Genomic DNA, 15,806 nt, shown 5'->3' on the forward strand with positions numbered 1-15,806 from the left:
GGCTGAGAGTGTGCCGTCTCGTAGCGCTCGAATGCGTGGCTCAGGTCATGTTTGTTGTTCATATAACACTGTGTGCACAGGTCATAGTCAAAGCACACCTTGCACTTCCATCGCATTCCCATGATGCCGTGCTTCTTGCAGCTGTCGCATATGATGTTGGAATGGCGCACCCCTATTAGTTAAGGATGAAAAATGAAACAGTGTGAACAATGCATAACTATTGAATATGTCATGAGATGTGAAAGAACTGAAACGCAAGCACAAAAAACGACCATGAGCTCTGCAATGGTTTTCCCTCCTCCTCCTCTACGAGTTCATTAATTGAAGGGCAGGAGAGCAACATTTAAAATGGAGCATTCAGAGAGCGATGACCTTTTCCTGGACCATGCGTACTAAAACATGCATTGTAAGCTTGTGTATGTCACAGAAAGAAATGTAAGACCACCACCCACTAGCATATGTTACCATTACCACCGTTAGAAAGAAGACATAAAAAATACATATATAATACAATAGAATAAAAAAATGCAGCAAAAAATATGAATCACACTTTTTGGTAATTTTTTCCCATCATTCACAATCCTTAACACAAGAAAACAAGTTAATTTTAGCTAGCTTACAATGCTGTCATTGGGATACAACTCATTCATTCATTCATTTTCTACCGTTTTCCTCACAAGGGCCGAGGGGGTGCTGGAGCCTATCCCAGCTGTCTTCGGGGGAGAGGCAAGGTACACCCTGGACTGGTCGCCAGCCAATCACAGGGCAGATATAGACAAACAACCATTCACACTCACATTCATACCTATGGACAATTTGGAGTGGCCAATTAACCTAGCATGTTTTTGGAATGTGGGAGGAAACCGGAGTACCCGGAGAAAACCCACGCATGCACTGGGAGAACATGCAAACTCCACACCGAGATGGCCGAGGGTGGAATTGAACCCTGGTCTCCTAGCTGTGAGGTCTGCGTGCTGCCTTTATGCTGCCGATACCGATCCTGATAATCCATGAGTGAAATTGGCCGATACTGATACCAATCATATACATAATAATAATAATAGCAAATATTTAAATGAACTAGTGGCTATATTAGGCGTCACCAAGGTTTTTTCTTGTGAGAGCTACTTTTACAAAATGAAAACGGCTTGAATTGCTTACCAATCTGCGCATTGTCATACAGCAGCAAGTCGTAGGCACCCTGGTATCCGGTGCGGTAGTTGGTCCTTGTGCCACTGTCCCACTGAACCACCACCGTCTTATCTGGCGTTGTGGTGCTGCCCTGCCGCCCGATCTCCACCACAGTCCCCACATGGCCCTCGCCGTCATCCTGGTTTCCCCATTTCCAGTCCAAACCACGCACTACACGCATACCCACCTCCATGCTGCCTCTGTTGGGGCTCAGCCTGGAGGCCGCGCTCAAAGGCCGAGGCCTAGCAGCGCTGTCGCTTCTGCTGGTGCGCCTCTGGGCCTTGCCTGTTGCGGCGCTGGCCCGTGTTGATGATAGTGCAGACAGGGAAGGCACCGGGGGGCTTTCCGGGAGCAGATCAGGGGTGACTAGAAGAAAGAAATGCACAGGTCAAGCCTTAAAGAACTACACCTATTTTCAATGTGTTTCCACAGCAGTACTTGTGACAGTAAGACAAGTGTCGTGTGTTGTCTGACTACAAGACTGACAGGCTCCATCCAGGAGGGACCTTCATTCATTCAAATGATTATGGTTCGGTCTTTGATGGTGGATGATTCACTGCATGCTTGTTATTGTTCATTTTGAGAGAAAGGAGGCAGATATGACTGCTACATCTTGCTAATCACAGTCTGAAGTGGTTGGATTAAAAAAAACATCAAAAATACCTTGTCATACATCATCTGGGAGATGCAAAAATCAATCATTTTCATTTCTCATAAGCGTCGTTACTTGACTCCTTCTTCCAATAAGCTTTAGCTTTAGCTGTGGCCTAAGCTTGATTGCTACCTGTCAGTCTGGCAGAGCAAAAGAGGACAGTGGCTGACATTCTGACCTTTGCCGAGGTAGAGCCGATCAGTGGATAAAAGCATGCTGAGTTTAGGCAGCACCCATTCAGTACACATTTTTTATTTTAATTTCCGTTCAATATCCTACATGCATCAGTTGACGTTCCCTCCCGTTTTAGTCTACATGTCCCACCAGGGGTTGGGAGCTACTTATAAATTTTCTGTCCAAAACGACAGCTTAGTGTCATTTTATTCACAGTAATTATATGCAAGAGTCATATAACATTTCAGTATGCAAACAGAAAAGCTGTGGATGGATAAAGACATGGATCATTACAACAATATCAAATCTCCATTAATTCTACTGTCACACTGTGTAAATTACAAGCATATTACCAATCAATTAGACTCACAAGGATGAAGAATAACCTAGTTTTTTAGCATTTAGCATTTAAGAAGTTTTGTTGGACAAGGGACTTACAGATTTTTTACCCACCACGCACACACCCACCCACACTTTACAAAGGCCACCTACTGTGAAGCTCTGTGTACGTGCAGAAGAAGGAGAATAGCCGCCATGCACATAAAAAGATAAACAGGCTGGGACTGGCACTGACACGCAGATAAGCTACACAATATCCAAGCAAGGGCTCTTCCCACACAAGTTCAGATCCACCATCCACTCAGTTGCATTTTTATCTCATTGAATAAAAAACATAATAATAATAATAATACAACACAAGCTATTTTTGCCCTGAATTGCATGATCACAAATAGGTTCACCTTCAATTCTCCAGCAAATGGCAAATTTGACTACACACTGAATCATAAAAGCCATCATGGATCAATATTTCAAAGTTGCGTGTGTGTGTGTGTGTGTGTGTCTGAGAGAGAGAGAGAGAGAGAGAGAGAGAGAGAGAGAGAGAGAGAGAGAGAGAATGGATTTCAAGTCAAAAGCCACTTTGCAAACAGCAGGGTAGATTCATCTTTCAAGGTGACAGGATGACAGAAACCAAAATAATTTACTGTGTTTAAAATAGACTCAGTGAACCTATTCGCTAAATATAGTATGGAGGTGCCCTATTAATAACAGATTTTTCAAAATACATTTTCAGAATGCACTGTAGCAGGTAACCTGTTCTTTTGAAACAGTGCCTTTTTGTCATTAGAATGCTCGAAAATAAGCATGCATCAATAGATTGCGCCGATTTCTTTAACTTTGGGGGATCTCATGCACCGGTTGACATCCGGACAACATTTACGGCCACTCGAGCACAAATTTTATTTATGTTTTAAATGGCTTAATTTTCTCTATGTCCACTACAATGGGTTATGCAAGTGTAAATGTGACTATAGGGGTGTTATTTCATGTCCACAGGGCTCAAATAGTGTTTAACTCCATATTTACAAGGTTGTAAATAGGTTTTCTATGCTCCAATTATGAAAATATTTGATTTATATTTGATAAATAAAGAAATCAGCCTTCACACTTGGGTCTAACGAACCATAATAAATAAGGGATTACTGTAAAGGTTTTATCACGGCAACAGTTTGACGATGGAACACATTACGGTAATGAAATGGTTTAGGCCCAGTCCACATGGGGATGTTCTTGGATTAGTTTTTTTTGGGGGGTGGGTTGAAAAAAAAGTTGCATCCACACTGGGCCAGATTAGCTTTGTCATCAAAGCTCACGTCTGGTCCGCAATGGCGACGGATCGGTGAGGTCATTTTGAAACAGAAACCAGATGTGTACTCTCCTAGCTTCACATATCGTTTCCTGTTTATTAAGTAGCCACAGAATAGATTTAAGCTGCCCTGTCATATAAAAACAAAATGTCATATATCGATGAAGCTGATTTTAAGCATCCCTGAGGTCAGCGGTCAAATGTTTAGTATTTACTGTAACTTTTCTGCAGGCTTGGGCGGCCATGTTGCTGAAATGTTGCTTCCTGTGTGTGCGTGTGCATGTGTGTGACAGAGGGTTAAAGAGGTGGAGGATTACAGCTCTCGGCCCAGAACAACATATGGACCGACTTCTGTCATCCACAGTACAACATCCTCCGTACACATGAGTAACAACAAGACAGGTGTTTGTCCACAAACACACACATTTTCTGCCACCTAACCCAGAAGGATCCATTGGGACACTTTAAATGTCCTAAAATGGGCCATATTCAGCTTGGTACTGATACGCTTTTTCAATCCGAACACCTAATCCCCAAGGTTTTTTTTTTTTGCATGAGATGCATTATGAGGTGATGATGCTCTTACATAATATAAGAGCTCATGTTTTGTACATTTCTGAGCTGTAAAAACAGCCGCTAGGAGGCAGATGCGCATTTTATAAGGCCTTGACATGCATCTTTCACATGCACTAAAGCACTCCATAGCTGAAAAGCATGGAGGTGCGTAGCGTGCACAAGGTTACGCATTGAAGGGAAGTTTTAATGCATGAATTGCACACACACACAGTTCAGTTCCAAATGTGAAAATCGTAAATAGTTCAAGGTGTTAGATTTGTACATAAGTTGCTATTTTCTTGCAAAACAACCACTTTAACCTTATTATTCATTCATTTCATTCATTCATTTTCTACCGCTTATCATCACAAGGGTCACAGGGGTGCTGGAGCCTATCCCAGCTGAAGCTGGTTTACCTTTCACATTACATTACATTACCCTGGACCGGTGGCCAGCCAATCACAGGGCACATATAGACAAACAACCATTCACACTCACATTCATACCTATGGACAATTTGGAGTCGCCAATTAACCTAGCATGTTTTTGGAAAGGGGGAGGAAACCGGAGTACCCGGAGTAATGGTAATGGTTTTATTTAATTTGAACATGCATCAGATTCCAATTGAGTGCATCTCATAATCAGTTCACAGTTCCAAAAGGAGTAGGAAGAAGCAAAGCTTATTAAATCCTACCCCTCCATCTGGTACTTTTACAATCAGTAACTGTTACATTTGTTCACTTCCTGCTTTCCTAATATAATTTAAGTTTGGGTTTTTTTTGTTTGTTTTTTTTGTCACGTACCGAAGTACGAGGTGATACAACCATACAATTACATAATGGCTACCATCGTAACTGTCAATATAGTGGTATATATATATAGCACATCATAACTGGTTCAAGACTCAAGACTCTTCAAGTCTTGGAGTAAACCTTATTATGTTAAGTAAATGTAAATATTGAAGGTAATTCATCCATTCATAGTAATTCCGGATGAAAAATATGTATTTTGCATTCCCTTTCAATCCATTTCATTTGAATAGACTTAATTTGAGCTTCACTTTTTTGTACACTCAGGACGGCTATGGCTTGGGCCCGCCACATACACACCACACATAGAATTCAGAATTAAAATAATGTACAGATTTACACCACACCGATTTACGGTTAACCACACCCACTTCTGGTTCAAGTTCGGGCCATTAAAAAAAAAAACACACTTACACCCACTTCCGGTTTATGTCTTGGATAGTGTCTACGGATAGTGGTGTACTTGTTCATCCCTACTCGGTACATTATAAAAATTAAACAGGAACATTCTTTAAAACAGCAGCAAATATGGAAGAAAAGAGCTGTAACATACCAACACAATATTAGGATAATTTATAATAATAAGATAATATTTTCAAGACTAACATGCTACAGAAAAATACTTAAAACGCAACTCGGTAAAGGGTGAGAGCAACTGGAGCGTAGCATGGTTGGAGAGAGCACATTATCATGGGTTATCATACTCACTCGCCATGATTTTCAGCCCACATTTGAACATGTCTGGCAGCTGGCTTCCAGTCTTTATTCCAGGTAGGACAACCGTCGGGACCATCTAACTGCCGAGTACTGTGCAGTAAGCAGTCATCTCACAAATGGGGGGGTCTATTTAGTCTGCTATGAACCTTGCCCCTTGTTTTTTGTACCACAGCAGCTTTTTTCTGGCTGGTTTGAAACAGATGTCACAAGGGTGACACCCTTTATCTAGAAAAGCTTGAGTGGCTTAGTTAAGTAATGAAATTAAAGAACTGTGCTGGTTCGTCAACGTGCCGCTTGTGGATTGTAAAAGCTATGATCATGTCACTTAATCAGCATGCTTGATGAAGCGTTGGCCGGTTCTTCTTGAGTCAATATTCTGTCACATGCTGCACCTTCCCCACTAAACTCTACTTTGCCCCAAACGACGTCATGAACTGATTATCCAATCAATTACGACAAACATTTCAATAGAGTGCTCAATTATGCAGAATTTTCTCAATTCCTGCTTCCGTGGCCAGGTATATCATGGTATATCCTTTGGCCTACCATTTCGAAACAGGTTCCAAGTTAGAAAGGCTGCTCATGTCTGCAGGAATGTATTTCGACATTTCCATTTTTTGGACTTGTACGCTCATAGTGTAGTTTCTCTGTGTAGCTATTATTATTATTGTTATGCCTGAAAAAATGTCTATTATTTGCTTATGCAACAACAGCACCTTCCACCAAGTCACTCTGTGGCTCCAACATAAACATGACACCGCCATTATGCCACTTTGCTTGTTTACACTGAGCTTAGTGTCATCCCAGCGCATGCTTAGCGTTCGAGTGTTATGTAACAGAAGCATTTAGCAGAAGCGGTCGGTGTACCAGGAAACATTCCACTGAACCCACAGAGCTTTATTCTGAACACTGATCCATAATAACAACAATGTACCTGTAGTGGATTGTGTAAGGTACCTTAAGCACGTTCTTGGATAGGGTTGGTTTAATGCTTGCTGAACGGAAGTCTAATGAGGTGCACTGACATCACACATGTTGACAGTTCAGTGTTTAGTTTACATGGCCATAAGTACAGAGACCTTCATTTCGGGAAGTTCTGCTGTATGTCCATTAGATTGGTAATAGCGACACATCACATATATACTGTCCTACAAAAATAACCCACTTCCTGTTAAGATGGTTTACCTTTCACATTACTGGTGTGTAGCAAAGAGGAGGAGGCCAAAATAGAGGAATGATGTAGCCATCTACTACATCAACACATCCAGACTATAGCAGTGGCCCTACCAGCTTCCAGCGAGACAAAAAAAAGCCTCTGAGCGATGAAACCATGGTCTGATGCACTCCCTGAATGAACTAGCTGAGTAGGAAGGATATATGAAAAGGAGGAGGAGGCTGGTCTTCCAGAGACGTGCATGTCGACCAATATCCAATAAAGATTCAAAAGCAGTGTGGCTGAAGAGGATCCAAGCTGGAGGTGGAGGATGAGAGAGGAAGGATGGTCGTGCCAGTACTTAGCCCCAGCCTTGGGTCAGCAAGGATTACAACCATAGAGAGAGTGAAGGAAGAGGCTGATCAGGGACAGAGGCTGCCCGTCCAACGAGCACTTGTATTCAGGTCGACTTGACACACCTCGGTCGGATGATATATTCCATTACATGAGGGACTGACACGCTGTTTACGGATCGATATGCACAGTGCACATACACGCCAACGCTCCACAATTGAAAAAGGTGCACTTCACTGCCTGCAGGGACACTATTCACCATGAGCAGACGGGGGGAGGGGCATGGCATTGCAGAAGGGATGGGCTTGGAGGAGACTTTGCATTCTGGAATCATATTGTAACTTTAGCATTGTATCTGATGTACAATATATGGCTGTGATGAACATAAAAAACTCACAAATGAGTGTGGCACAAAAACCAATAAAAAAGTAAAAAATAAATAAAAACACTTAAAAGAGCCATCCCAAACTTAATTGCCGGCTAACTTCCAAATGCGCTAACCTCACATGTAGCATATGTCGTTGCTTTCAACACAACAGCTTTATAAGGCTAGTGGCTATTGCAGTTCAGCTAGTCCAGCAAATAATAAATGCACTATTGATTATAAAGCCAAAAGGAATCGGGCTGCTCCCAGGCTAACAATCCAAACTGAAAAGGTTGTGTAGCTCCCCTGAGGAGAGCACAATGCAAAGCGGATTAAACTCTTGTGTTTGGGCTTGTGGCCAAGAGGCTGTTGGTCTGATTCTCCAGTCCAGCTGGGCTCATCCTGGTACTGAGATTGTAAACAAATTGTGTGCCAATGAGAGACAGACCAAACAGCCCCACAGGGGGAGTGATGTACTGGAGGGGCTGGGTGTATGGATTTAATATCCAGAACACAGCACACATAAGGGATGGACTAAATACATAGTCTATCATGAACAAACATAGTAAGGTGTATGCACAATGTACAATAACTGGTTATTCCACTTACACTTCTATAGTACGTCCAACATGGGTTGGCCGCCATGAAGGTAAGAAGAATCCAAAAATATCATATTGTGAAGATGTCCTTGGCACACTCTTCAGTGATTCATTGTACTAATAGATGGTCCAAGTCAACATTTGTCATTTTTCAGGTTTCCCAAAGACAAGTACTGTATTTTCTGGACTACAAGTCACTCCGGAGAATAAGTCGCACAAGGCCAAAATGCATAATAAGGTGGAAAAAAAAATAATACATAAATAATTCATTAAAAAACACATAAGAAAAGGAAAACATAAGAAAAAAACATACATAAGTTGCACTGGAGTATAAGTCACATTTTTTGCGGGTAATTTATTTCACAAACTACTTGACCAAAACAGACATTACCTCACCTTGGAAGGCAAGTTCTAACAATAATAAAAGAATAGAGAACAGGCTGAATAGGTGTAAGATATGCTAACACAAAAACAGTTTTTTCATTTATAAGTCGCTCTGGAGTATAAGTCGTGGGAACAGCCAACCTATGAAAAAAAGTGTGACTTATAGTCCGGAAAATACGGTATGTGTCATAGAAACGTTACAGCTTTATAACACTGGTAATTGTAAATAAACAGGAGAGTGGCCACTATAGAAAGTTGCAATATACAATATAGCTTTAAACTACTTAATCTGGGTGATTAGTTAAATTTTATTAGGATTAGTTGACAAGTCAGTGATGATGAGATTAAAATACAAGTCTACCAAATGTATAAACAATGCCATTACTGAAATAAATGTTACACTGTGTATAATTAGGGTTTTAAATCTCTTTGTGGTAGACCATTTCATACACATCTAGATAAACGGGTTAAGATACGACTTGTTCCAATTTGGTCGGCAGTCCTTGAACGCACCATCTAACTTTCTCCCACACTGCAAAGATTGTGACTGTATTTTTCCCTGTTATTCTTATCACATATTTGGTCCCAAATGCTGATACGATGTGGGAACGCATAAAGGTGAGACTTGATGACGTTATTGAGTGCTAATGTGTGTATTTATTCAGTCCATAATCTGTCTGAAAAACAAACTCCAGGTTTTTGTCTGTATTATATCTGTATTATTGCTTTTGATTTGATGTTGTTCCAGTCTTAGTTTTACACAATACATCATATATATGATAAATTGGATTGCTATAATGTACATATGTTTTGCTGAAGTGTTGAAAATCTTTCCCAGGGACAAGCTAGCGCTGCTCATGACATTTACATTCATTCTCGTCTTTAATCATGCTAAGCTCGGGAGCGTGTCTGACAAGCGTTTTGCCAGCAGCTAGGGTATCGCTATACATCTTTTGAATAAAATGTGATGGTTATAGGATATAACTGGCATGGAGTGATCGCAGTACAGATATACTATGACTCGGTTTATGTGACATTTGTTGTTACAAACGCATGTACTTTAAATCTAGGGGACACGCTGATCACTGTTTTTATGGTGTTGCTAAAAAATAAACTAGTGGATGAACATGCTGTGGTGATATTAGGACAATTTGGTAACCACTACTGTGAACTTTGACTTTGGTGAACTCCACCATCTTGAAATAGCTTTCTTAGTCCAAGATACAGTAAAAATGGAGGCTGTGTTTCCTCATGTTCCATTTATTATCCTTCCAGTGTTTCTTCTAGCATTATTATTATTAGGAGTAGTAGGGCACCTCCTTTCTCCTTGGCTATCTAATTAGTTTGACTTTGTGGACAATTCTTAAGTACTTCTATTGCTTTCTATTGTGAAAGGTGGTGGTTATCAATTGCAAGAAGAAATTGCAAAACTGTACGCACCAACCTTCTGCATAATTGGATCGGATATTTATGATAACATTTATGTGCTATTGTCTAGTGTTTACAGTGTGATGACACGGTGGGGCAGGAATGGATGATAAATGTCACATTTTTGGAGCAGAATTCCTCCTTCATGTTAACCACTTGACATTTGACATTCCTGATTTGGTTTTTAATCAATATAGATGCAAACACATACAACAGATGACAAAAGTATCATAGCAGTGCCATGTTTTGTTATTAGTATTATAGTATGGTAGCCAAAACGACCATACCAGTCTGTCAAGTAAAAGAACACATGCGTCCGTCCAGAACTACAAACACTAGGCTGGATAAGGTACTAGACCCTCTTTAATTGATATGATGAAGGTGTTGCTTAGTGAATAAATACCAAACCATACAAATATACTCGTGTGTGTACATATAAGAGGTGACTGTGGGCTGGTGCGTGTTATTAGCTTGTCAAACGCTGACGCTAGCAAGCTAACCCATGTTTGGCCACCGTTTGTCGGCGTTAAAAAACATTTGTTTCACAGCGCAGTTACTCACCTGCTCTTTGTCAAGAGAGTCTACTCTGTGGTAAACAATAATTCCATGTCTTGACCTCCAACCAACGCTGACATGGGCGCTTTTAAAGCAAATGAATGTGTACTAAACTGGGGGGTTTGCAGCGTACAGCCATGACAACACGCCCATGTGTGACGTCACGGTTGATGATGCCTTCAAGGACTACAGTAAATTTGAGAACGACGTTAAATTTCACGGTCCAATTTTAAAATGTTGGCTATTTTGATTTAAGTCAATAAAACAAAAAAACGCCTAGAAATATTTGTTTGGTAGTCAATAATTTTCTCATTATCAGAGAAACAGTAGATTGTTCCTAATGTTCTGCTCTTTTATGCTTACACACTGTAAAATAACAATAATAAGGGCAAGGACTTTAATTGCAAGTTATAAATTTTGTGGTTTCTTAAGCAACCAATATAGTGTCAAAAAGTATAATAAAATAAATTGTGTGATTGTAAACATGTGTCATGTGATAATCTCACATCATACAAAAGACCTTCATGAGTTAAACATTTGGGTAGGCCAAGATCGGGTCAGAACTTGTAATGATCTTGGTATGATCTTGATAATGGTAATGGTTTAATTCATCTTGACATGCCCACAAGTTACACTGGAGCATATCACACAGCACAATTCACAGTTCTGCATGTCGGAAAAGGAGTAGGAAGAAGCAAAGTTTATTATAGGAAAGAGATGGAGTCATGCAAGAGCTCCAGATCTCTTGTGGTGTAACATTTCCGCTTAGTGAGCTCAAAGAGATGAGGTGCAAAAATACATTCTGAATGAATTTCGAGCAGGCTGCATCCTTCATTCTCAAAGACTAGGTGGGACAGTTTCTAGTTTGAGAACCTTGTGCAAGATCCAGCCTATCCAGTTGTGATCAATTGAATACCCTGAGAATAGATGACCTGGATGACTGAGAATATTCACAGGCGTATTCCAGTTTGTGATTCCACTTCGTCGTAAGTCTAGACAAGCCGGCCAGACAAGTGGAAGAGCGACCTTGTGCACATTCTTTCTTCTACTACTGTTTTGTGGATGTGACTCTTTACTGAACTGACAGTTTTCATAGCGTTTCAGTCAGCTGCGCAATATGTCAGCTGCGCAATATCTCCCCCTGCTGGTCAACACATTAAAGCGCACAGACAGGTTACGCCAGTTGGAAAAAAACACCGTTTGAAGTGACATAAGCTATTTCTTGCAAATTAATCAAATATTAAGTTAAATATGAAGACTTTTATTTCAATGCAAAAGAAAAACTATTTGGCTGGCCAATGAAAACTATCACAATGCATAAATGAACAGTATGTACCATAAAGGCATGAGTTAATTTATTATTGATGTATTTGGGTATCGTAAGACGTGGCATGAAATATATGGCATCAACACAACCGCGCTACCGTAATACTGAAAGTGAACCATCAGTGTTCACAGAGCAAGGGATAAACCTCCTACAATATTTCTACACAACACATATAAATTAGACAATAAATTACAGCCTCTGCTGGTGCAGAGGTGAACAGAAAGTTTTAAAAAGCAAGTACATCACAGTAAGGGCAGGCTTCCCCGAGGAGCCAAAATGATGCCAAAGACGTAGAAAAGCCCCATGAGGAGGTTGAGCTTGGCCGTCCTCTGGGGGATTTTAGCATAGCACCGGCTGCGGAACTGCTTCTCCAAGGGGAAGGCCATGGGCAGCGAGAGCAGGGGCAGTGCCATGCTGATGGTGTAGCGCGTGGCGAGGATGCAAAAGAGCACGTAAGGGACAAACAGCAGCAGGTTGTACAGCACGTAGGACAGCGTTGGCCCGATGAGGATGGCCAGTGTCACAATGCCCGCTTGCTTGTCTGAGTCCATGTCTCGGGTGTTGTTGCTGTGAAGGATGGCCTCGGTGTTGAGGGCCAGTGGGACGGCGTAGACCAGTGGCAGGACCGACAGGTAACCCACCTGAACGGCGTGGGCGAACATAACGGCCAGTGGCCCGAAGGTGATGAGGATGACCACGTCTCCCAGGGCCACGTACTTCAAACCAATGCCTGACAAATGCATACAAAATGGGGCAATTTAACAACTCTGTAGATGTTTCACTGTAGCATACAAGTACAGTACTAAGTACATACACCACACTGTCTACATGTACAGTACACTCACATGTCTTACAGCATTTAACTGCCTAATTTAGTTGTATTACAAGATTCTATTGATAATCTGATGCTATGAATTAGTATGAATCTGATGCTGTTCATGGCATTAGTCCTTTATAAACACCATCCACAGCCTCAGAACATCAATGACTCCGTGGCTAAAAAGTTGAGTTTTACATTCAAGTCAACATGGTACTCACCTCCAGTGTATAAAAAAGAGCTGGATAGTCCCCCAAAGTAGATAAGTGCCAGGTGTTCCAGTCTTAGCGCAGACAGGAAGTAGAGCAAGGTGGCACACAAACAGCCCAAAGAGTACAACAAGGCTCCAAACATGACAACATCCTGTGGTGCCAGGATCTCGTCCACCAGAGTCCTATCATCACTCTTCTTATGGTCGATGCCTTTGGAGAAGTCGTAGTAGGTGTTAACCAGGTTGCCCGCCCCATGTACCACCAGCACGGCCACTGCGCACACCATGAGGATCACCAAGTCCACCGACCCCTCCAGCTTGTACGCTAATGCGCTGCCGAGGGCCACTGGCGTCAGTGAGGCACTGAAGCTCCATGGCCTGAGCGCCAGAACATAGGCGGCGCACGTGTGCTTCACGTCGGAGGCAACGCGGGCCATTCTGGACACAGAGGTGTGGGTTGTCACCGAGTTGGTCATCTGGGCGTGCCATTGCTGCCCGTTGTGGTAGTTTGAGCCGGCTAGTACGAATGTTTCTGTCATACTGTATTTGTGCTCTTTAGACATTTCCTCAGTGAGGTATTTATAGAAGCGGCGATGAGGCCAGATGTCACAGGCAGGTCTTCCTGGAGGGGGACAAACATATTCAAGTACTGCAGCTTTGGTACACACTGTTCTGTTTCAACAGAATACATTGGGGATGACCATCAAAACCAATATGTTTTCCATTTGTCATTGCCATAGAATGAAGAAAGGAGACAATTATTCCTCCAACTCGTAATGACTCAACTACATGTGCAATGACATGTTTACGTGTTTTGTTATCGCGTTATAATAAAAATATTTTATTAATTGGAGTGAATGGGGTGTCACGATACACTCAGATCAAGAAATCAAACCATGCAGGATACTGGCTTCAAAGGAACAAGAAGAAACAATATTTTAACATAACATAATTATCAAAGACGCAACCTACACATTTAGATAATCAAAGCAACAGTGTGTTAGTAGTGTACAAATTTATCTTAAACGTGTAACGGTAAATACTTCCCTCTATGTATTAATATTGGAACTGACAGGGGCAATATGTAGGTGGATGCTAACAATGGCAGAAACTACGTCGATCGCGAACAACATTAGAAGATAAGGAAGTGACGATGGCCAATAGAAGTACATACACCGAAAGCCTTGGCAGTGAAATGTGTAGTTTTAAGATAACAACTAGTGAGATTAAAGGATTAAAGCTAACCGGCTAGCCACCTAAGCTAATAAGCTACAAGTACAAGACGGCGAAGAGGATGAAATGTCATCTTCTTACGTGTTATGGCCTCGCCGGAAGAGACAAAGCGTCCATTTCGTCACCGCCAAACATCGCTGGCCACACTCGGAAAAAAGAAGGACGAGAAGAAGCAAGTTGGTAGCCTACGTGTCAACTTGGAGGGGACTCGGTTGGGTGGACATTCACCCAACTGCACCTGACCGGCACCATTTCCTCCCTGACCTGTCCGCCCGATTAAAGGGCTCGTTAGGATTAAACGGCACATTTTTGGTTCCGGCCCCTGGGTGCTTATCACTTTTCTGGTAAAAAAAAAAACAGGGGAAACCTCACACATACTCAACAGGGACCCCAGAAGCATCCAAAAACGACTAAAATGGCGGTTTTTGAGGGCGGTGATTTTTGACAAAAATTATAAGGGGTTAGTTTTAAAAACAAATAATTTGATAATTTAACACTTGGAGCATAATTTAAGATATTATTTATTGAACACAAAACACGTTTTAAAATGTAAATGTACACAATTTAATGAAGTATCGATTTTAAAAGCAGTTGATGTTTGCTAAATACAAGGATGAAGAGTCTTGAACCAGTCATGATGTGCTATATACAGTGAAGAAAATAAGTATTTGAACACCCTGCTATTTTGCTATTTCTCCCACTTAGAAATCATGGAGGGGTCTGAAATTTTCATCGTAGGTGCATGTCCACTGTGAGAGAGATAAACTAAAAAGAAAAATCCAGAAATCACAATGCATGATTTTTTAACAATTTATTTGTGTGATACAGCTGCAAATAAGTATTTGAACACCTGTGTATCATCTAGAATTCTGACCCTGAAAGACCTGTTAGTCTGCCCATTAGAAGTCCACCTGCACTCCATGTATCATCCTGAATCAGATGCACCTGTTTGAGGTCGTTAGCTGCATAAAGACACCTGTCCACCCCATACAATCAGTAAGACTTTAACTTGTAACATGGCGAAGACCAAAGAGCTGTCCAAAGACACCAGAGACAAAATTGTACACCTCCACAAGGCTGGAAAGGGCTACGGAGCAATTACCAAGCAGCTTGGTGAAAAAAGGTCCACTGTTGGAGCTATCATTAGAAAATGGAAGAAGCTAAACATGACGGTCAATCTCAATCGGAGTGGAGCCCCATGCAAGATATCACCTCGTGGGGTCTCAATGATTCTAAGAAAGGTGAGGAATCAGCCCAGAACTACACGACAGGACTTGGTCAATGACCTGAAAAGAGCTGGGACCACCGTTTCCAAGGTTACTGTAGGTAATACACTAAGACGTCATGATGTGAAATCATGCATGGCACGAAAGGTTCCCCTGCTTAAACCAGCACATGTCAAGGCCCGTCTTAAGTTTGCATATGACCATTTGGATGATACAGAGGAGTCATGGGAGAAAGTTTTATGGTCAGATGAGACCAAAATAGAACTTTTTGGTCATAATTCCAATAAGCGTGTTTGGAGGAAGAAGAATGAAGAGTACAATCCGAAGAACACCATCCCTACTGTGAAGCATGGGGGTGGTAGCATCATGCTTTGGGGGTGTTTTTCTGCACATGGGACAGGACGAGTGCACT

At 41.6% G+C, this 15,806-nt stretch overlaps 2 protein-coding genes across 6 annotated transcripts in view; both read right to left on the bottom strand.

The window, feature by feature from the left end:
- The window catches only part of mib2 (MIB E3 ubiquitin protein ligase 2), a 28,693-nt gene extending 17,942 nt beyond the window's left edge, over positions 1 to 10,751 (bottom strand). The window contains exons 1-3 of one of the 5 annotated variants that reach the window (XM_058084539.1): positions 10,587 to 10,751; positions 1,162 to 1,557; positions 1 to 172 (exon numbers count right to left, since the gene is read on the bottom strand). In XM_058084539.1, the coding sequence (XP_057940522.1) occupies positions 1 to 172; positions 1,162 to 1,384 (395 nt within the window). In that variant the 5' untranslated portion in view covers positions 1,385 to 1,557; positions 10,587 to 10,751. Of the gene's footprint in view, positions 173 to 1,161; positions 1,558 to 5,734; positions 6,824 to 6,928; positions 7,452 to 10,586 lie in introns of those variants that run through there. The other 4 variants (XM_058084540.1, XM_058084537.1, XM_058084543.1 and 1 more) reach the window with 4 other exon arrangements.
- A 1,074-nt stretch (positions 10,752 to 11,825) lies between these two features.
- On the bottom strand, positions 11,826 to 14,464 carry ubiad1 (UbiA prenyltransferase domain containing 1). The gene is made up of 3 exons (XM_058084599.1): positions 14,250 to 14,464; positions 12,946 to 13,557; positions 11,826 to 12,637 (listed from the first exon to the last, which is right to left on the bottom strand). The coding sequence occupies exons 2-3, from the start codon at positions 13,496 to 13,498 to the stop codon at positions 12,150 to 12,152; spliced, it is 1,041 nt and encodes a 346-aa protein (XP_057940582.1). The 5' UTR covers positions 13,499 to 13,557; positions 14,250 to 14,464; the 3' UTR covers positions 11,826 to 12,149.
- Positions 14,465 to 15,806: the final 1,342 nt, after the last annotated feature.

The sequence above is a fragment of the Doryrhamphus excisus genome, chromosome 10 (genome assembly GCF_030265055.1).
Source record: "Doryrhamphus excisus isolate RoL2022-K1 chromosome 10, RoL_Dexc_1.0, whole genome shotgun sequence".
Lineage (NCBI taxonomy): Eukaryota > Metazoa > Chordata > Actinopteri > Syngnathiformes > Syngnathidae > Doryrhamphus > Doryrhamphus excisus.

Coding starts and splice junctions, on each gene's coding strand:
- ubiad1 (XM_058084599.1), bottom strand. CDS start 13,498: ATGTCTAAAGAGCACAAATACAGTATGACAGAAACATTCGTACTAGCC. Junction 12,638..12,945: donor CTCTTTTTTATACACTGGAG/GTGAGTACCATG, acceptor TGCATTTGTCAG/GCATTGGTTTGAAGTACGTG.